General features: G+C 37.0%; 1 protein-coding gene across 2 annotated transcripts; it reads left to right on the top strand.

Annotated features, from left to right (window-relative positions):
- Positions 1-292: 292 nt before the first annotated feature.
- On the top strand, positions 293-23,292 carry prkcq (protein kinase C, theta). Of its 2 annotated transcripts, none has more exons than XM_047804120.1 (18): positions 293-424; positions 8,232-8,826; positions 13,384-13,583; positions 13,854-13,914; positions 15,431-15,614; positions 16,242-16,273; positions 16,373-16,458; positions 17,413-17,542; positions 18,081-18,190; positions 18,352-18,502; positions 20,204-20,364; positions 20,474-20,647; positions 20,731-20,822; positions 20,939-21,001; positions 21,109-21,247; positions 21,621-21,809; positions 22,051-22,179; positions 23,046-23,292. In XM_047804120.1, the coding sequence occupies exons 2-18, from the start codon at positions 8,709-8,711 to the stop codon at positions 23,202-23,204; spliced, it is 2,178 nt and encodes a 725-aa protein (XP_047660076.1). In that variant the 5' UTR covers positions 293-424; positions 8,232-8,708; the 3' UTR covers positions 23,205-23,292. The 2 variants fall into 2 exon arrangements, with proteins under 2 accessions (XP_047660076.1, XP_047660077.1); XM_047804121.1 differs by lacking the exon at positions 293-424 and adding an exon at positions 6,005-6,121.

The following is a 23,292-nucleotide window of genomic DNA, read 5'->3' as shown; positions in this document are numbered from 1 at the left end:
ACATCTGTAAATCCTGTACATATAAACACTGTGTACTTAGTTTACATGTTTATTTAGGTGTAGTAAGAGATCACAAACCTCAGGGTAAAAATAATCATTACTTAACTGTTTAAATATATCTCATTTTGTAACTGAATAAGTGTGTGCTTACATCTCTGTTGCCGTGTGCTATTTCAATGCAGATACTTTGATAGTTACACTGCAAAAACTACTTGGATTTTAATACTTTTCATCTTTAGCCGAGTGATATTTTGCATGGTTTATGCTGTTGTGTTTGGAGGAAATGTACTTCTTGACTCCTCCTCCAGTTCTGCACACGTGCAAGTGCACTCAGGCTTCACAAACTCACTCAGCCTCACACAGTGCAAGACAAGTTCACCAGCTTTCCAAAACACTGGGAGCTTCTCAGAGAGCATTCCTGTTGGTAAGTACTGGTTTGCCATTTTTTTTGGATTTTCATCTGCAGTGCTGTAAATGCACTGTATAATTTTGTACGAACAGCTTACAAACAGAGATTAGATGACTGTTAGAATTAATGCTGAGTGTAAAGTATATTGTAGAGGCATTTTGTGTTGTGTAGAAAATTGAGTTAGAATTCAATGTTATTGGGAAAATAAAAATCTGCACGTTTTTTGGTTGTATCAGTCGAAGTAATAAGCTGGCAGCTAAGTGCAGACAATATGTAGCAGGTTCTCTCCAGCAGCATCACTTACAGGAAACTGCAGGAAACCACATAAACATCACAAAACTTAAAAAAAAGCTTCATTACTCCAATGGTCTTGTGGTCTTTGATGTGTATGAACTGGATCGGTTTTAAAGAGAATAACACATCATAAATGCTCTTTATATTGAAATGTTTTGCTTTGTCTTTAATATGAGAAGTGAATACATTTTAACTGAGTTGTAAAGTGTTCAGGTTGAATCATTTAGCACTGTAAGTGTGGGCTATTTAAAACACAGGGCTCAAGAGCTCAGGAAGACAAGAAGTCCAGATTTTCCACGTGTACTTCAGTCTTAACCATCAGGTTTATTTTTCTCCATGAGGAAATTCTATCTTTAAAATCCTGAAAATGTTGTATTTCTGGAATGCTGTGTCAAGACAAAGAGCAGATTATGTGTGGAGACGTATTGATAGAACTTGTGTAAAATAGACATACGGATACATTTACATTTACATTTACATTTACAGCATTTGGCAGACGCCCTTATCCAGAGCGACGTACATAAGTGCTTAAATCTCTAACACTGAATACATTAATGCTGGTTTACTAGGTTAAGATACCATGAGATACTTAAGATACCATGAGTTTAAAACATTTGTTCAAAGTTACAATGAAAAAGTGTCAAAGGTTTTTTTTTTTTTTTTTTTTTTTTTTAAATGCAAAAGATAAGGAAAGAAGTGCTAGTTGATACAACTTGTGCTGTGTGGCTGTCTGTTTTACCAAGATCTTTGTCATTATCAGTTAATTGTAAACAATTATCTGGGTGAGATGTATGGTCACGCTTAGACCCAATCATCTGTGTTCTTATTAAAAGAAGCAACTTGCATCTTGGATATTTTGTCTAGAATACTAGACAAAATAACAAGAGACAACTAGAATACTACACAAAATAACAGTTAGACAGTTTGCTATTACACCCCCTTGCTACATTCCTACAGACTAAACACTGAATCTGTAACAACATTATTATTATTATTTATATAACAAGGTTCATCATGAAATCCTAAATGTGGATGTATAACAATTTCCTAAACATTATTTGTAAAATATCCATATTCCCTTAATCTCAAATCGTCAAATTATTGACACCACCAAGAGAACGCACCAGATGTTAGTGAGATGCACGTTATAAAATGACAGGTGGAGGTTTATTTACAGTGTATGACAATGCAATGCAATGCAATTTATTCAGTGGATGTTCATCTATCAGGTTGCATCCAAGTTTATTTACTGTTTTTGAAATGATAACATGTTGAGTTTGGGTTAAGGTAGATAAATATAAATATTTGTCTGTCTGTCTGAATTGAATTAGATCTTTCTGCTACACTCACTTACGTATGTAACATGACATTGTTAGTACATATATTTCAGCCTGGGTACGTAAAAGGATATTTTCATGTCAGTTTCAGCATTTACGCATCTCCACAGATTCTTTAAACTTAAAAACAAATTGATGAATGTAAAATGTGTCTTTGTATTTATGTATATTTTTTTCGCCCAAAGTGTTATTCAAAGAACTGAGTCGCTTTTCATCAGGAACTGCGTCTTGATCCTTTGAAAAAATCTTTGAACTTTTGAACATGGAACAATCCATTTCTCAAACCGTTCATCAAAGCAGGTCAAACGTAGTTTCCATCCACTTTTTCCCTCAAACTTTAAATAAGTAAGTGTTTTCTCCAACACACCTGCATCTCTTTATTCTTAATTCATGTTTAAAGTGCATCAAATTGTATTTTTTCTTGATCTCCATGGTACCATGGCAAACCTCTATATTAGTGTTTTTACCTATAGTTTACTGCTAATAGAATAAAAGTCGTTACCCTGTACACAAAGTGCTGATGTGATCGAATGTGGTCAGAGTAAGCTAAGCATGACTCACAAGTCTCTCACACATTATATGTCAAAACATCTTATGATTGTATCACAGTGAGTAACATGATCACACTGTAGCTTTAAAGTGGAGACATTTTATGGCAGAGCTGACACACCGCTGACTCCATCACAACACTCTCACAAACTTTGAAAATGTAGCAAAAACCAATTCTCTTTCACATCCACCCACACAGGCACAAGACTGCAGTTACTGAGTCTTGATGCCACTCTTGTTCTTGCTTGTAGTTTGCATGTGTTGCATGTAATATTCTACTAAAGCTGCTGTTTTGAAGCCTTGGCACTTTGTATGGAAAGTGGAGTCTGAAAGTCAGAGAGCCATAGTGAAAATGCTTATATTCTTTTCTAACTTAATGCAACAATTTTCACTACAAATTACATTATATACAACGATTTCTTAGGACTGGGTTCGTCCTATTTGTGCTTTAATGACAGTGTACTGTCGAGTTGGTATGGATTTCAAACCAATTTAGATCAAATCCATCAGTGTTGTCTGATCACACACTTCAGTATAAGAGATTAGACATAAAGAAAACCTGAGCTGTTAAGTCAGACATCACACCATTGCTTACATTTAAACATGGAACTAGAAATAGTGCACAGTCTTGAATATTATGTACTGTATATAGCTAGGGATTTAAAGTATCTATCTATCTATCTATCTATCTATCTATCTATCTATCTATCTATCTATCTATCTATCTATCTATCTATCTATCTATCTATCTAGGGTTTGAGCTAGAAATAATGAAGTGTCTTGAATGTATAGACTGTATACATAACTATAGCTAGATGGATACTTTATTCATCTCAGTGGGAAATTCAGTACTGTATATACTAAATTTTATACATGAAATAAATATATAAGTAAATAAATTCCTATTTATTTATTCCTATTCAAATAATTCCTATATAAATACATTTCTCAAATTCTAAATTAAATATCTTTTTTTGGAGAACACTGTATATGGAGAAGATGATAAATTGACTTGACACACACATAAAATTACACTATGTAACTTTACGCACTATGGATATTGCTCTGTATTATTCTGTTTATTGCTCCCAGAAATATTCGCAGCTGGGTGTGTAGATTTACATCCAAAGTATGGCATAAAGAGTTATTAAAAAAACAACTGATAGTAATGGCGGCACTGTGTCAATAAAGCATGTTATCAATAATTGCTGTAAAAGCATCACACAGCATGGTCTTTGTTTGTTCTTGGATATTTGTGTCTGAGCGCTTACTCATGCCCATGTAAAAAAAAAAAAACTCTTTAGTTTCATTATATAAATACTCTGCAACATTTATTCCTGGAAAATGAAAGGTTGGAAGTCTATTTTTTCCATTTGTAATATTACACAATAATGCAAATGACAAAAAAAAAAGAATTCTGAAAGTCAAAAATAAAGTATTACTAAGTAAGTCTGATGTAATTATTTTTCAGTGAAGTAACTAATATTCTGAGAAGCAAGGTTACGTTGTGATAGGCCAAATAGCATGTGTGTGCTTGCGTATGAGTGTTTGTTATTTGATGAAAGAGGTTATTGGTGTTTGATCCCTACTGGAACATTTGACCTGGAGGATTAGTGCTGGACTTCACACACCTTAAAGCATTTGATGAAATATTGAATATAGCACTGAGAAGGGCGGAAAAGGTCTAATTACAGAGCCATGACATTATGGCCCCTATTTGCTCTTTTTCTCTCTCTTCCGCTCCACCTCTGAATCACTTATCTAATATATTCGTGCCTGTCTGGCAAAGGAAGTGTGTATTTTGAATTATTGCATTAAGACAGGAAGTAGCACACATCAAGACACATATGGTCTCGCAGCGTGAAAATGTTATACAAGGCAAACCATCTATATGTAAAATAAACTGAGCACCACATTAGATGTCAGAAGTTGGAGAAGTCAAAAAGTAGTCCACCCACAGAAAGTGTGAATGTGTGTGTATGGGCTTGCATGTGTGTGGGTGCTAATGCCTGTGAGCCTCCAAGACTCCCACACAGTACATACTACTGTGCGTATGTGTTTGATTTCTGTTCTTCACATCCTCCAACTATTTAGGGAGCTTAGTATGATTGGGGATTATCAGTCTAATGTAATGTATGAAGTTCACTGCTAATACCCTGGAGATATACGTGAGGTGTTCAGAGACGAACAAAGTAGTGCTGTGGATAATAGAATAACCAGCCTGGTGTCTGGACCTGGCTAGATTTGGGAATATTACATTTTTATGTTTTTTATTTTTTGCAAATGCTATTTATCAAAAACAACTTTTGAGATTAGCAGGTGAGTGTTAATGGTCCAGATTACTGCTTCATAAGTAGGCCTGAGTCCTCACCACTGAGCCGATATCTGGTGTAGCAGCTAGATATAGTGTGTGTGTGTGTATGTGTGTGTGTGTGTGTGTGTGTGTGTGTGTGTGTGTGTGTGTGTGTGTGTGTGTGTGTGTGTGTGTGTGTGTGTGTGTGTGTGTGTGTGTAAAATAATGCATAGGTTATTATGTTTACTGTAAGTAGTATTTTGAAGAATTCATACTTTACTAGTGCTGGTTAAATGGAATACTTAGTTCTATATATAAATATATAGTTCTATATATATAATATATTAATATATATATTTAACAATAACTTATATTAACTATATTTAGCCTGTTTGTTAATGTAACATTAGATCTATTCCACTAGCTAACATACCTGGCTTGTCAGCAAGACAAATTGTAGCTAATGCTAATGGTCGTTTCATAGCAAATTACTTACATTATTCATGATCACCAAGCTTACAGATATTAAATGATGTTTTCAGGCAAAACTTCACAGCTCCTTATAACAGTTTTACATTAGCAATAGACATGAGTTAAAAAACGCATTTAAACGTAGCAGCATGTTAGTTTCACTTGAGTGCATTTTAGCCGGAAACTTTCACTTTTAATATTTTTGCACAGAAGTCACTTTCATTTAATTATAATATCTTAGTACTTTTTCCATACCTGTATGAGTAGAAACTAAAAAAGTCTGGACTCAAAAAAGGAACCCTGGGTAATTAGCTGCATTTGTGCCAAAGGTATATATCTTATTTTTGGTTGCTTTTTAATTGCCGAGCTATGTGGTTGTGTGTCCCTGATGCTCTAATACAAATGGAGGGAAATTAGGTGACATAGATCACTAGATAAGAGCTCAACACCATCGTGCTCATTCGGGTGTTAAATGTAAACCAAACATTTCCACTGCCGTATATGTTTTGGTGTGTGTAGAGGATAACGTGTAGTCATGCATACACAGCTGTGCAGGGAAAAAAGTTAGATGGGTCAAAGGGCAAACTTTAGTCTGGGTGGTAGTTTAGTATTACACTTCTATAAATATCTCTCTCTCTCTCTCTCTCTCTCTCTCTCACTCACTCTCTCTCTCTCTCTGCTGACTTTCTAACCTGTATTCTCTGTTACACTCTCAATGAACCAAGCAGATTTTTCAACATATTACTTAGGGTTAATCAGCCTTTATAGGTAAGCTCTTTACAATCATTAATCAACCAATAATGTCCTTGTGTGCTTTATTTGGGAGAAGCAAGCATGGTTTTTTATACATGGACAGTGTATGCAGTCATTCTAAAAGGTAATCTAGAATTGTCCTTTTGTTTGTTAAATGTTTGTCGTCGTGAAATTTACTGTTCCTGTTCCTGCGGCACTGTTACAAATAAAGAACTCCAAGGCTTTAAGCAGATTAGCAATGTTAGTTTACATTTTTTAATGCCGAACGAAGGGATAAAAACCTACAATTTAACACTGTAGGATGTCATCCATTGAGTCCAAAAGATCAAAAATACTTCACAATTTTGTTTCAGTTGATTATTATATTTGGAATCGTGTCATATTAGTTGTACTTTATGTTGTCTTTTGTTTGGATTGCTGGAAGTACATTGTACAATTTACATTTCAAATATAGTATTTAAAAGTGTTCTCTTTTGTTTTATAAAATAATGTGCAATGTTAATGCAAAAGAAATAAAAAAACAATGTACAGAAATGCAAATGTAAGACTAGAAAATAAGCAGTATTTCTTGCCAACTCACTTTATTGGCAAATCCATATGTAGGAAAATTTTGGATGAGCTGTTTTTAGTTACTCTACTAACATAAATAACCAACTTTTTGTAAGCTCTGTCAGTATTATAGTCACCATCCAAAGTACAAAACAAAATGGAGTATTGCGAGCAGTGGCATGGATATAAGACCATCTCACGTAGAGACCTGACTTCAGTTTACTCCATTAAAAAAGGCAGTAGCTGTGACTGAATTCTCTGGTCCCTTTAATCCATGCGTGTTTGTTGTCATTTCAGGTTTTGAAATTTACTGATATAATGAAGGTCTTATTCAATAATTATTAAATTAGTTGTTTGTTATCAATCTGATTATAATAAAAGTTCATAATAAGGTGGATACAAATTGCAGTATATGACAATCAATCATGTGAAAATGTTTTTTTCTCTCCCTCACATCACTGCAAAAGGTGGACTGTAATACTTGAGGATCCTCCTTTATTCAGATAAGATATGATTAAAACAAAAACCTGCACTTTTATTTAAGAGCAAACGGTAGCACTTATTTTCTACAGTTATTTTCAGTTATTTTTTGCCGACTGTCGGCAATCATCTCATGAACTAGCTTTAAGTTACAGTATATGTTAACGGTTTACGATTACTGTTGCTTTCTAACTCTATACACATTATATAGATTTTTAACTTGTGTCTTTTTTTTAGGACTGTTTACTTTACTAGATGATCTATAGACTATTATATTGTCCCTTTTGTTTTCCTGTTGATATTTAGTAGATCATATAGTATGTAGATATATATTGCTGCCAAACTTTTAAATATATGTAGACTATGATACATCATATGAATCAGTTGATCAGCTGCCTCACAATGATTTATTCATATACAGTGGAATCGTACACTTTATATAAAAATTAAGTTAATTAGTTTTTGAGTAGGGGGCACGGTGGCTTAGTGGCTTAGTGGGCAGCACGTTCGCCTCACACCTCCAGGGTCGGCGTTCGATTCCCGCCTCCGCCTTGTGTGTGCGGAGTTTGCATGTTCTCCCTGTGCCTCAGGGGTTTCCTCCGGGTACTCCGGTTTCCTCCCCCAGTCCAAAGACATGCATGGTAGGTTGATTGGCATCTCTGGAAAATTGTCCATAGTGTGTGAATGCGTGAGTGAATGAGAGTGTGTGTGTGCCCTGTGATGGGTTGGCACTCCGTCCAGGGTGTATCCTGCCTCGATGCCCGATGACGTCTGAGATAGGCACAGGCTCCCCGTGACCCGAGAAGTTCGGATTAAGCGGTAGAAAATGATTGAGAAAATGAGTGAGAGTTTTTGAATATGAATTCTATGAAGGATATATATATAAATATTCTGTTTGCAAACCGTTTGCTTAATTTCTTTTTTTTTTCTATATGTAATAACATACTCGATGTATACACATCTTGTAGCAAAAGTTTTAAGCAACTAACATCTGATACTAACTCTATAAGCATATTGTTATTGTGTAATGTTCTATTATGGTTAAAAATAATTACAAAGCCCAATACAACACTGAATCTATTTTCCCATTTTTCAGGATTCTCTGCACATAAAGAAAGGTGGATTGAGATCTGTGGAGCTACTCCTCAGTGTTCTGACCATCCCTTTCTCTACACAAATCTCCCCAACACAGAAGGGCACAGAGGCGGATCAGAAGCTGACATTTTATAAACCTTTACACACATGCACACACCCACACCTTCTCCCAGTCCAGGGTAAGAGTTACTTTTGGAGGGGTCGCGGTTCTCTGGCAGTTCTCTGAGCTCAGAAATACACATGTGCACAGATGCTCCCACACACTCTCTTGTAGGTGTTTTTACTGTATTAAGAAGTTGTTCGAAAAATATCTTCATCTTCTGCTGGAATCTTTTTGCGTTACATAAATCCAGGAATGGACTTTACTGCCATCATCAAGATTATTTGAAGGGCACTGCTGTGATCTGCTCTGCTAAGGGAATTTGACAAAATACACACTATTTAATGCTATAGAGAGAAGGTGAGTGTGTGTGAGATCATGTCTCCATTTTTGAGGATCGGCTTCTCCAGCTTCGAGATGGACCCAGGACTCGCTTACCATGAGGAGGTGCTCAACCCATACTGTGCTGTCTACATGAAGGAGTCTGTAGAGACAGGTATGACTCTGTGTGTGTGTGTGTGTGTGTGTGTGTGTGTGTGTGTGTGTGTGTGTGTGTGTGTGTGTGTGTGTGTGTGTACACAAGTTTAGATTGTGACCAAATAAAGACCTATTTTTCACAACTAAGGTCAACAATTGTTAATGTTAGACTTCGGTATGAATAGAGCATTACAGGTAGACATAGCTGCATTTATAATTATGTTAAAGTGTGTGTTTGAGTGTGCATTTGAGTTTTGAAACTAATATAAGGACGTATACTGTACACTGATTTTTAGGATACAAGGGCTCATTGAGTGGTTTGAAGGTTATTTCAATATAATATACTCTCCAGCCACTTCAATAGGTACTGCTCATTTTATACTTATCCAGTTTTAATATCCAACATTAAATCGGGTGGGGGGAAATGTGATGTAAGAGGCTTTGAGCATGTCATCCACAGAATGGTGTTTATCCATCCATCCAGTACAGCTGCAAAGACTTGTACAAGTTCTTCCATGGAGCAGGAGCTGAGCACATTTTGCTTCTTTTTCCTTTTATATGTCAGTGTCTGTAGATTTTGTGTACACACAACTTGCATGTATACATTTTTATAATGATAAGTCCACTGTATCTATCCCTGTCATGAAACCTAATGAAAATAGGCTCAATAATAGAAAATAATAGATAATAAAAGTAAATAAATTGCAGGTTTGTTTGTTTTTGGCAGCACATACAAAGAGTTTGCCCCCGTTACTGACTGAATGGACCTAGGTTCAGCTAGTTTCTGTTTCTTAGTATATTAAACCCACATGAACATATCATTTTTTCAGTTCTGTAATCTATCTGCAACAGAAGTGCAAGCCAGGTCCAGCCAATGCATCTTCTTGGTTTTCTGTTTTCTATATAACTTTATACTTTTCTATTTCCTCAAAGTCTGTCTAACTGTCCTGTGATGTAGCATGAGCAGCCGTTTGAAAAGATGCTTCACATCCCTCTGAGGAAGCATGAGTTAGGCTTCACCCTTGCTGACACATATCTGTCATGTGATGTGGAAAGTTGACTTGTGGGTGGAAATTAGAAAATGACCAACGTGAGGGGGATGGGGAACAATCAAATATCGGTTTCAAGTTTAGTTTTAAAATAAGTAAGAAACATAGATAACCTCCTTTTCTGGCTATTTTTATAATTAAATTTTATTTGCAATGGCTACATGAAATCTGCTACAAGATATTCAACAGGGAGCAGGCATTATCTTGATAAAATACTGACTCTGTTTCTATCAATATTAATACTTTGTTCTCATCAAAGAACTGGATGCCAGCACTGTACAACAAATGTAAGCTCGTAACAAATAAATTAATAATAATATATTAATAATAATTACTACTACTACTACTACTACTACTACTACTACTACTAATAATAATAATAATAATAATAATAATAATAATAATAATAATAATAATAATAAAATCTAAACATTTATGGATCTCATTGGCTACAATAATTAATAAAAAATAACAAATGAAGAACTTTCTCTTGCGATGGATAGAAATCTATCTATCTATCTATCTATCTATCTATCTATCTATCTATCTATCTATCTATCTATCTATCTATCTATCTATCTATTGGTTTGATCAATAAATTAATATAAAATGTATAAAAGTACTGAATGCTTTTCATATCAAAACAATGAAAATATCTATCATGGTCTTAGAATTATAATAATAAAATCTCATATTTTTGAATAAAGGCTGGTATCTGCAAAAACTTTTCCTCCCCCTTTTTCATGTCTTTCGTGATAGGTCACTGATCACTCACACCTGTTTCATGTTACGCCTCACTAGCTCCTATTCAAGTTCTGGTTTCTCTTTGTTTCCTTGTCAAGATCTTGTCATGGTGTTTATCTTGTGCACCACTCTCCTATCTCTTAGTCATTGTTTTTGGATTGTTTTATGGTTCTTTCTTGTTTGTATCCACCTTCACATCTCTTTCCTGACACCACTGCATTTTATTTACATCATGTGTAAAGATATACCTAAAACTGTAAAGTCTAAAGCATGAAAATGAACACACTAGATATACTCATGCTGAATTCAATATTCCACAAAAACATTTGGATTAACAGGCAGATTAGCTGATTTAACCGCAGGTGATGAAATATTCCATATTAGTGAGACTCAGAGGGACTCCTAAGCTTGGGAAATTCCCCTGTAAGTCAAAGTAGGTCAGCCTCAGCATTTTGATATTTGTTTTGATGCTGTAACAAGCCAAGTGACAGAAACCAATGAAATTAGACTGAGAGAAAAAAGTTACGTTTAGTATAAGGGGACATCAAGCAATGAGAGGGGCAGTGGTGGCTCAACTGGTTAAGGCTCTGTGTTGTTGATTGGGGTTCGAGGCCCAGCACAGCCAAGCTGCCACTGCTGGGCCCTTGAGCAAGGCCCTCAACCCTCCCTGCTCCAGGGGCGCTGTATCATAGCTGCCCCTGCACTCTGACCCCAAACTCCTCAGTTGGGGTATGTGAAGAAAAGAATTCCGCTGTGCTGTAATGTATATGTGGCGATAATAAAGGCTTCTGTGCCCCCGTTCTCTTGAGACAGTTTATATTGTATGTGAATTTGTGTGGATTTACAATAGGTTTGCATGTAAGAAAAAAGCTTACATTTCCATACCATGCCATGGATTCCATGACATTTATTAAATGTTGACGTAATTGTATTTTGTATAATTGTTCTAGATTCATCAGCTATACATTTATGCCGTGAATCTCCCGTTCTACTACATATCATAATTACTCTATAGCAGGGGTGTCAAACTCTGGCCCGCGGGTGTAATTATATTTGGCCCGAGAGATCATATCAAATGTGCATTACAGCTGGCTAGCCGCATACTCCACTATTACTGCAAATCCCAGAATGCCTTCCAACTGTATTGACGCGTAGTCACAAACAGCAAGCGCCCCTTATTCTCAGTTGACAGTCGTTAACAACCATGTTACAGTCACATCGGGCAAGTTAATTCACCCTCCACAAAAATGTCCAAACGAAAGTTGGACAATAGGAGCTTTCAAGACAGGGAGGCAGATTATCTGTTCACGAATATAAAGGACAGACCTGTTTGTCTTGTGTGCTAATGGAGCTAATGTGTCTGTAACAAAATAATATAACATAAGAAGACACTATGACACGAAACATTATGAGAAGTATAAGGACCTTGACGTAAAGCAGAAGCTCCAGAAGGCGGAGGAGATGAAAATAAGTCTGGTTTCCCGGCAGAATATGTTCATGAAAGCAAAATCAAAAAGTGAAGCTGCAGTAAAGGCTGTAAAGCTTTATTGTGGCAGCAGAGATTGCAAAATCTGCCCGGCCCTTTAATGAGGGAGAGTTTGTCAAAAAGTGTATGGTCAAAGTTTGCGAAATGAACACCACTGTGTTTTTTTTTTTTTTCAAATTTAATTTCTTATGTGTTTGTAATATCAAGCTCTGGTTGTTCCAAATCCTGTATTTAAGCAAAACTAAAGTTTGTTTCCATATGAAAAATGATGAACATTACATATCAGTTGCAGTTAATTTTTCAATAAATATTCAGTTTGGCCCGTGACTTTATCTCAGTTTTATATTTTGGCCCACTGTGAATTTGAGTTTGACACCCCTGCTCTATAGGATTTAGACTTAATTGCAGTTACATTCACATTTAAAGCTTTTGGCAGACACACATATCCAGCACAATGTACAACAGTGCTTTAAAGTCTCTATCATGAAAACATTAACACTGGTTCACAAGGATACAGACTTAAAATATACACATAAAACAGGGAAAATAAGTGCTAGTTTAAGAAGTTCCAGAAAATGTAGGACTTCAGTCATCATTTGAAGATATACAGATACATAGACAGATAGATAGATTACTGGGGAGTCCACAAGTTCTCATCATCCAGTTCATGGTTCCTATTTTTAATGTTGAGATGATATGTACTTGTTTTATGGCACATTATTATTAACAGGCCTAATGTATATGCCAGTATTGGGAAACATTTCCCACACCATTACACAACCAGCCTGTACTGCTTGACATGAGTGGAAACGTGATTTTTTTTCTTCTAGCCTGTCATTGTCATCACACACACACACACACACACACACACACACACACACACACACACACACACACACACACACACACACACACACACACACACACACACATACCTGAGTGTAATTTATATTATATGTGTAGTTCATATTCAATTCACCTACTGTATTACCATGTTGTAAGAAAGTCGGAATTGAACCGAAGACATGACAAGGACATACAAAGGAATTCCTCATAGACAGTAACCCAAGCTGAGCATTGAACCCTGAAGTTTGAATCTGAGCTTTCACATAATCTGTATGTCTGAATACAACCTAAATAAATACAAGACATGGGGCATTATATAAAAGAGATTATTTATATAATCTCTTGTCTTTTTCATGCATAGGCAAGACTGACCTTCAAATAATAACTGAACTGTAATACTGTTATAACAAATAGTAGATGTGCTAATTTACTGTTTATGTGTTTTCTTTAGAAAAGGGTCAGATGTATAAGCAGAAGCGGCCCACAATGTACCCTCCGTGGAGCAGCACATTCGATGCCCATGTTCACAAAGGAAGAGTGATGCACGTGGTGGTGAAAGACAAAACAGCTGAGTTGAAGACAGAGGCTACCGTTATGCTGGACACACTCGCGTCCCGTTGCAAAAAGGAGAATGGCAAGCTTGAAATCTGGGTAAGTGTGTGTGAGTGTGTATGTGTGTGTAAAGAGGATTGAAATGCTAACAAAAGGTCAAATTTGTCATTCTGATGAGTGACAGAGATACTTTTTTCCCCTTAGCAGTTCTGTGAACAATTTTAAGATGAAAAATGTTAATATTTTGTGAACAAATTATCAAGTTCAATTATTGGAAATAATTTGCATACTGTAATTAGAAAAACTGCTTTTACAAAGTAATTCCAGATTTTTTTTTTCTGTGTGTACGATGTTCCTGTGTTAATAAAGGTGGAACTAAAGCCACAGGGTCGCCTGCTGATGGAAGCACGCTATTTCCTAGAAAAAAAGGGTGAGTCTGTCTGGTACCCAAAATTTTTGTACCTATACATACTCGCCTAGTGGATTAGAAATCTGAATAACTCGACACTGCGTCAGGGCTGATGCTATGGGAATGCTTTTGTGAGGAAGTTGTATCTGAAGCTCTATGTGCACACACGCCAATTTAATGGCTCGGGAAGGACATGTGACAAAGTGTTTACACGCCAGTAAGTCCATATAAAGGCATCTACGTCTCATTACTCCAGCTTCTATTTGTCTGAAGGAAGTGCGAGAGGACGCCTGGGGTGTGGCCAGCAACGCAGTGTCTCGTTCCCTTCACAGGGAACTGGGTTACATATGTAACCTGGTGTAGTTCCCTTTGGAGGGAACTTGACACTGCGTCAGGGCTGACGCTATGGGAACGCCAATACCCATGCCGCCACACACCGGTCGATGACCAGAGGCTGTGAGAGAGCACGAGCAGACTGGGAACAGACCATCAATGGCCTTGCAGGACCTGGGACCCTGGAGTGGGGTCCATGTTATAGAACCTGATATAGGTGTGCGGAGAGGACCAGCCTGCCGCAGCACAAATATCTTCAAGGGGGACACCCCTGGCCAAGGCACTGGACGAGGCAATACCCCTAATAGAGTGAGCCCTGATGCCGAAAGGCGAGGCAAGACCGCGCACCTCATAAGCCTGAGTAATGGCCTCCACTACCCATTGAGCTAGGCACTGTTTGGAAACCGGATTACCCCTATTCTGGCCCCCAATACAGACAAAAAGGGCGGAGGAGTTACGTCACAAGCTAGAGCAGTGGACATAAGTCCTCAAGGCTCTTACTGGGCAAAGCAAATACAGCCTCTCCTGTTTCGCCGACTCATGGGGCAGGGGACAGTAGGCCTGCAGGATGACTAGACAACCCGCCATCCTGGACACCTTAGGGACATATCCTGCCCTGGCATACAGAATAGCTTTGGACATGCCAGGAGAAAATTCTAGGCAGGCGGGGGCGATCGACAAGGTCTGCAAATCACCCACTCTCTGGAGAGAGGCCAAGGCTAGGAGCAGAGACAACTTCAGGGTCCGAAACCTCTCAGAGGCTGGCTCCATGGGCTCAAAGGCGGCTTCCAGCAGCCCCTTCAGGACCACAGAGAGGTCCCAGGAAGGAAGGTGCGGTCTACAGGAAGGCCTCGGCCACCTGACACCACGCAGAAAGGGAGAGACCAGAGAGTGCCTACCCAATAATCACATCGCGCGTAATCACTTCATCACATGTCCTTCCCGAGCCATTAAATTGGCGTGTGTGCACACAGAGCTTCAGACGCAACTTCCTCACAAAAGCATTCCCATAGCGTCAGCCATGACGCAGCGTCGAGTTCCCTTCTCAGGGAACTAACATAGTTAGTTACTAGATAGATAGATAGATAGATCCGTAATCTTTTTATTGTCGATTGCTCAATTTATTGTGCAGCTGTGTATTTCTAGTTTAGAAGCCTATAGTCTCACTGTATGAGTGTGTAAATGTATGGGTTTTTTTCTTTAGATGCAGGGCATGGTGAGGGAGATGGAGATGAAGAGCCTGAGCAAGAGAGAGAGGGGATGTTTGCGCTGCATCAACGTCGTGGTGCGATCAAACAAGCCAAAGTCCACATGGTGAAATGTCATGAGTTCACAGCCACTTTTTTCCCACAACCAACCTTCTGCTCGGTCTGCAAGGAGTTTGTCTGGTACGGCCACTGACTGTTTCTATAAAGTTGGAAGAACACATTTGTATCTCGTATCAGTGTGTCTAATGTTTTTAACGATTGTTAAATAAAACATTGTTAGAAACCACTTGATGGAGTAGCATATAGCTGCAATGGACAGCCTAATAATAGGAAAGACTCAATTAAATAAAATAGCATGTGTATGCACCTCAATCAGAATGCAGTTAGCTGGGGATTAAAGAGACACATACTGGGTGCTGATCTATTTTTATTTTTTTTGTTTGTTTTGTTTTGTTTTGTTTAGTTTTTTATGGCTGATATCTTAATCTCTTATGTTTTTTTTCTCTCATCATTTCATTTACAGTGAAATAGCATGTGATGGAGCACAGTTATGAAGAAAAATGAAGATAAAAGTTAAATAATTTTATTTATTGCATGTTAAATAACTGGTTAATGTTTAGAATAATTTTACGGTCTGACACTGTTTAGTGAGACGGTACTTGATGGATGATCCATGCTTCAATTAATGAAAAACGATTGTGAGTCAAGGGCAGAAGGATGTTTATTAGCAGTAATAACCTGCACTCTACTCTCTCTCTCTCTCTCTCTCTCTCTCTCTCTCTCTCTCTCTCTCTCTCTCTCTCTCAGGGGTCTGAATAAACAGGGATATCAATGTCGACGTGAGTATACAGTGCGTTCTGCATTTTAATAGACTTTCATAAAGATTTTTTTATAATACTCTTATTCTCTCTCTCTCTTTTTTCTATAATGTTCTTTAGAATGCAACGCTGCCATCCATAAGAAGTGCATCGACAAAGTTATTGCCAAATGTACAGGTTCAGCTATTAACAGCAAAGAAACAATGGTAATTCTTTTATTCATTTAGTTTAATCTGCTTGTTTATTAAGACCTCTGTCTTCAGTCAGATGACTCCAGAGCTCAGTTAATGGAGAACAGAATATGGTCTGTTGATTAATTTTGTTTCACATCCTGTAAAATGAAGTCATAGTTATCTGCAGTTAGCATAGTTGTATCATGTGTTTGCAACTATGAGAGCTTTGTTAGGGGAAGGAAAAGTGTTTATGGAATAAAATATGATATGGTGTGCTGTAATAGGAAAATAATCCATGGTGGGGTGGTGTGTGTGTGTGACTTTTTTATTAATTGCTTCATAGCAGCTTAGTTGTTCTCTTTCCTAATATAACAATCTAACATAATAAAAGAAAAAGAAAAGATGAAGAAGAAGATGAAGCCTTTATTTGTCATATATACTGTGAAATTCTTTGCTTCGCATAGAAAGTTGGGCTCAGAGCACAGGGTCTTGTTCAAGGGCAAACTTGCTCAACAGTACAAGCTGTGGTTTAAACCCTTGACCCTTCATTAGTAACTTAGACCCTTAAGTGTTTGAGCCACTAATTTAAAACCCTTCCGCAGTAAAAATGTGTTGACCGTAGACTCTGACGAACGCATAAAGTCCTAACATAACAAATAGCTTTTTCAAATCAATGATTAAACATTTTGATGGTTTAATAACCTGCTTTTTCAATTGTTTTTTTTATTAGTCTTTGATTATACAGAGCATCCGCTATACAAGTCCCTGTGAATGAGCTGTTACTATGGACTGATAAATAAACCTTAGCATTTAAATGACAACTAAAACGAATGCCATGCTGTTATAGAGAATTAAACAACATCACCATCATATTTGGAAATGTATCAGTGTTGTGGTTCACAATATGCGCTATTTAATACATAAGTAAAATGATAAAAATGTAAGAATTTCCAGTGAATCTTAGCACTCAATCTGTGTCTGTTTCAGATCCATAAAGAGCGGTTTAAGATCGACATGCCACACCGCTTCAAAGTGTATAACTATAAAAGCCCGACCTTCTGTGAGCATTGTGGCACGTTGCTTTGGGGATTGGCACGCCAAGGCCTCAAATGTGAAGGTGAGAGATCACATGACACCACAGAACAATCTCAGTCATGTGACCCCTTAGGGTCAGACTGAACTAAGAGGACACTAAAACTATTCATTCTCTTGTTGTTTTCATTATATAGCAATAGACATCTCTTTACATTTTATAGCAATACTGAACAAATGCTTAACGTAAAGCTAAACGTCAGCTAAATGACCAGTGGTATTTATTAAGCAGAAGACAATCTTCTTATATTGATTTAAAGTATGTTGTAAGGTTTAAATAAATGTTTCAGTTTAGCGTTCTGTCTCGTAAAGTTAAATTTTGAGTTACGTTGGTGTATCACTCCACAGTCATTCCTCTTAGGAATAGGTTTGGAATGCGATCAGAATGTACTTTCATTTGGACTTTTTAAAGCAGCTCTAAGAGGTGATTTGCATAAACAACTAAGAACATTTGTAAGTAAAAGCACAAAGAAAAGGAGAACAGAGAAACGTTTGTGAGCCAGAAATGCCATAAATCTTATATTACACGCTATATTGTCATTGTGTGTATATTTTCTGTGCAGAATGTGGCATGAATGTTCATCACAAATGTCAAAAGAAAGTGGCAAACTTGTGTGGCGTCAACCAGAAGCTCATGGCCGAGGCTCTGGCTATGATTGAGAGCACTCAACAGGTTGAACGTTATATTAATTTTCATCACTTCATTTTTTTTTACACAGACTTAAAAATATATCTAAATATCATTGTGAGTAATTATATACTGTAAATAAATAAATAAATAAATAAATAAATAAATAAATAAATAAATACTGTATGTGTTGGTGTGTTTCACAGGCCCGAAGCTCCAGAGATAATGATATAATAGGGCGTGAGGGACCGGTAGGTTTAGGACAAGCCGGAGTCGTCAGAGAGCCCTCGGGCTTTGCGCCACCTCTACCAACCCATACCCCAACCCTTGCTCCAGCACCACCACTGCCACGCAAAGGTAACACACACCTGGTAGAAAAATTAGCAGCAGTGTTACAGCATACCCATATACCCATAAGATAACCGTTATGCTGACCAACATCATGTGTAGCGTGGAGATATAAACTACACAGAAACTTAAGAATAAAAACAAAGTTAATTTTGAAAAATTATTTTGATTCAAAATCTTTTTTTTTTTTATTGTTTCCTTCATGTGAGAGAAACACTCCCCTCAAGTGTTCACATACAGTACACAACTACACACAGCCTAAATTACACAACCAGCTTATTATTACACAACTTTACTTCCACTTGAGAATACGGTAATCTACATCTGTTTTTTGTAACGCAATGCAATACATATAGAGTTCATACCACATGAGACAGTTATATATTATTAGGAATCTAAGAAGGAAGAGAAACTGGAGGAGGTTTAATGCTGAGACCTAGATATGTGGCAAAAAAATTCTGTCTAATTCCCGAGCTTGAAAAGCAAACCAAAGTGTTTTTCATTTTTTGTTGTTGTTTTTGTTGTTGTTGTTGTTGTTGTTTGTTTGTTTTTGTTTTTTTGTTTTTGTTTTGTTTTTCAAATTGTACACCCAGCTTCTGTATTTTCTACCACTTATGCTGAATTACACATCAGATGGGGAATTCCCTTTAGGAGATCTACCCATGTCATATCATGCCTTCACATGATCTTCCTCATACTTAAATCACTGATGACTACAAACAACAAAAGCAATAATGTGTAAAAGTTCGTAGAATGTTGAGCCATTCACATTCTTTTGCAAAGTAAAATATTCGGTCAGGTAATCTTACTCCTGCTTTAGCCATTTAGTGTTTTAATATTCAACTTGTTTTCATCCACATAGTAGATTATTTGTAAATCTTTTGTTCCTGATGGACGGCCCCCGATACAACACTCATTCGGATGTGCACTTTTGTGTGGACTTTTTTTTTTGTGTGGAAATTGACTTTTTTTCTCAATACAAGCTAGGAAAAAATTATAGCTAAACCCAAAATAATAAATAAAATAAAATTAATTATTTTCCATTTAGCTTATCATTTCTAAATATTATTTGGGAAAAGTATTTATAATCTGGTTTACCTGTTTTTAGTTTCAGTTAAGTAAATTTAACTTATAATAAATATGATAGCTAATTACAACTCACCACTTTTTTCTGTTTAAGGGATAGTTTTGTTGAAAAGTGACTCCTGTGAATGTAGAATAAATACATCACGGCCTAAAATTTAATAAGGAGAACTCAAACGCCTAAAAATAATCAAACTGATAGTAAAATAAGAAATGTTCTAAGGCTGTGATTCATTAGGCATTACACGAGTAAACAGCACAGTGCCACTTTATACATTATTTACACACCATACTGCACCTGGACACTTTAAGGACAATCTTCAAATACTATACACATCTATGTACAGTATATGCATATTATGCATATGTATATACATTATTTCTTCATATATATTTTCATATTTTTATAAAGTTTTCTTATATAGTTTATACTTGTTATTATTTTATTCTTATTTTATTTCTTGCTTTTTTATACTTTTTATATATCTTTTTTTTTATTCTTATACCGAACAGTTGCATAAAGCATTTCACTGCATATCGTACCCTGTATGTATGTGTAAGTGACAAATAAAATTTGATTTGATTGATTTGATTTGATTTGATTTGATATTTGTGTGCCACATACAGAGCAGCAGGGTATAGCCTGGAATGCTCCATTAGAGGGCAATAGTCTGAGGCTCAGTGAAGATTCAGAGCCCTTGTATGCTGTCCCACACAAAGAGCACCACAAAGTCTCTCTGGACGACTTCACCCTGCACAAGATGCTAGGAAAGGGCAGCTTTGGCAAGGTATATGTATAGATTTTATTGAGGTATGAGTTTCATGTTTAATAAAAAAAAAATTGAATGCACTTTAAATTTGCACCTACATTTGATGTCTTTGTGCGTGTTTTCGTAGGTGTTTCTTGCCGAGCTGAAAACCACAGGGAAGTTCTTTGCAGTCAAGGCTCTAAAGAAAGACGTGGTCCTGATGGACGATGACGTGGAGTGCACTATGGTCGAGAGGAGAGTTCTGTCTCTTGCCTGGGAACATCCCTTCCTCACACACCTCTACTGCACCTTTCAGACTAAGGTAAGACCGATAAATACAGTCAAACAGCACTGTAGATTTATGTGTGATATTAATCTATTCATTTTTGGGGAAATTCCAAATAGGAGAATCTGTTCTTTGTGATGGAGTATCTAAATGGAGGAGATTTAATGTTCCATATCCAGGCTTGCCACAGATTTGATCTCCCACGCTCCACGTGAGACAATCAGCTTATTCTATACGTACACAAAGACACTTGAAAAAAAAAAAATTCACTATTCACCATAACTATTTTTCATTTCTACTTTACTCTTTCTTTCATCACAATATTAGGTTCTATGCTGCTGAGATCATCTGTGGGCTGCAGTTTCTACATTTAAGAGGCATTGTGTATCGGTAATCACAATAAACTTGGTCATGTGTCAGAATTAAAACTGTTTGATCTAGAGTATGCACACGGATTTAGCATTGTGTTATTTTATTTATTTATTTTTTTTTTGCAGGGATCTAAAATTGGATAATATTCTGCTCGATATCGATGGTCACATTAAGATTGCAGATTTTGGGATGTGTAAGGAGAACATGCTTGGGGAAGCTCGAACCTCCACCTTCTGTGGAACTCCGGATTACATCGCACCAGAGGTGAAGCCTCATCTTGCCACTAGTAGTGTTTATATATTGTTAATGCTCTAGATAAGAACATGTATTCATACACTAAATATACACAATTGTGGAAAACTGGAATCACAGAATTGTCCAGAATGCCTTTGTTGCTCTACCATTAAGATTGTCACAGTGTGTGTTTATGTGGTGCTTGGAAATGTCATGTTAATGTCATATCAATTACAATTGATAATTAAATTATGGCATTATGTCTTCAGGTGCATCATCAAATTGCCATTGGGGCTGCTGGTTTTTAATCCGAATGAAACAGACATTATACCTAATAGTCAATTCAGTTAAAACAGACAGGTAAACAGACCAGATAAAAACTGTTTACTCTGCCCTGCTTTAGATTTTACTTGGGCAGAAATATGGCACCTCGGTGGACTGGTGGTCATTTGGAGTCCTACTGTATGAGATGCTGATTGGTCAATCACCGTTCCACGGGCATGATGAGGAGGAACTGTTCCAGTCCATCCGCACTGATGACCCTTGTTACCCACGCTGGCTGACCAGAGATGCTCGGGATATTCTCATTAAGGTATTAAAATTGTTAAACTCAACTGTCAGTAATTATGTATATAATTTTAGATGTTTAAGAAATAGTTCTACATTAAACACCAGCATGGGGAAGAATGAAATCTGTTAGACAATTATTTAACTGTGACTTTAACCAACCCACCTTGCAACACCGACCATGCCACAGGTAAAAATCACTTGACATGAGTGGTGGAAGAAGGGTGAAATGACTCTCTGATTGTTTTTTAACGGTTTGTTTACAGCTCTTCGTTCGGGAGCCAGAGCGGAGACTGGGTGTGAAGGGAAATATTCGACAGCATCTTTTCTTTAGGGACACCGACTGGAATGCACTAGAAAAACGGCAAATAGAGCCACCATTCAAACCCACTGTGGTAAGCTTAAAGCTCCTTAAGACTATATAGACTATTTATATAATTCTGTTAAGAAGATGGAGTTGGGTTTTAAAATATCCAGTCTATCATCATCATTTGGAGAATAAAACGTATTTAAAACTGTTACATTTATATTAAATTATTAATATTAATTAAGTAAATTAGTCTATCATTTGGTGCCCAGTCACTAAGTAAGTGCTGTATGCAGGTGTAAATCTCCCACTAAAAGGCAATGCCACAGTCCATACGTAGTGCTTCCCTCATTGATCTCTACTTTGCATAGTCCCCAATCACATCTACCACCTTCCACTCTCCCTCCACCCAACCATCACACTCAGTGAAGCTGGATGATATCATTTCAGGCTCTTTAGTAAGCGGAATATCAGGAAACTTGCTGGCCCTACCTGTGTCAAACCTGCCAGCCGACGACACTGTGCAGATCAATTAGTCTCTGTATTCACCTTGATTTTATTTAATACCTCCTTACAGTTATACAGGGTCCCAGACTGCTTTAATGTTTTTTTGTATCACTTCAATTCTCAAGAAGGACAAGATAATAGAAGTGAACAAAACTTTTTAGACCAATCGCATTGACATGAGCCATCATGAAAAGCACCCAGTACTTAGTCAAATAAAGTCAATACTGACTCATTCCTGAACTATTTGCCTAAAGGCTATCTGCACTGTCAAAGTGCTCTTTTATAGTTTTTAATTAAATTTGACTATATTTGACTGGAGGGTGCAACCACACAGTCACTCTGTGGACAAGATTGAACAACCCTATATAAACAGTTTACACTACAAACTACACTACAACAGCAGTTGATAGCACAAATGTTAATGATCTTGTTACTCTCTGTTTGTAGAAATCACCAAGTGACTGCAGTAACTTTGATAAGGAGTTCATTAACGAGAAGCCTCGGCTATCCTGTGCCGATCGGACGCTCATCAACAGTGTGGACCAGACTATGTTCAAGAACTTCTCCTTTATTAACCCTGGAATGGCTCGCCTTAAGAACACCTGAAAGATGTGCGCGCGCACACACACACACACACACACACACACACACACACACACACACACACACACACACACACACACACACACACGCA

Source organism: Tachysurus fulvidraco, chromosome 19 (genome assembly GCF_022655615.1).
Source record: "Tachysurus fulvidraco isolate hzauxx_2018 chromosome 19, HZAU_PFXX_2.0, whole genome shotgun sequence".
Lineage (NCBI taxonomy): Eukaryota > Metazoa > Chordata > Actinopteri > Siluriformes > Bagridae > Tachysurus > Tachysurus fulvidraco.
This window is presented reverse-complemented; position numbering and strand designations above follow the sequence as displayed.

Excerpts from the sequence above, each read along its gene's own strand:
- prkcq (XM_047804120.1), top strand. The coding sequence starts at position 8,709 with ATGTCTCCATTTTTGAGGATCGGCTTCTCCAGCTTCGAGATGGACCCA. Across the intron at positions 15,615-16,241 it reads GTCTGCAAGGAGTTTGTCTG|GGGTCTGAATAAACAGGGAT; the intron begins GTACGGCCACTG and ends TCTCTCTCTCAG. Across the intron at positions 21,248-21,620 it reads CGGATTACATCGCACCAGAG|ATTTTACTTGGGCAGAAATA; the intron begins GTGAAGCCTCAT and ends GCCCTGCTTTAG.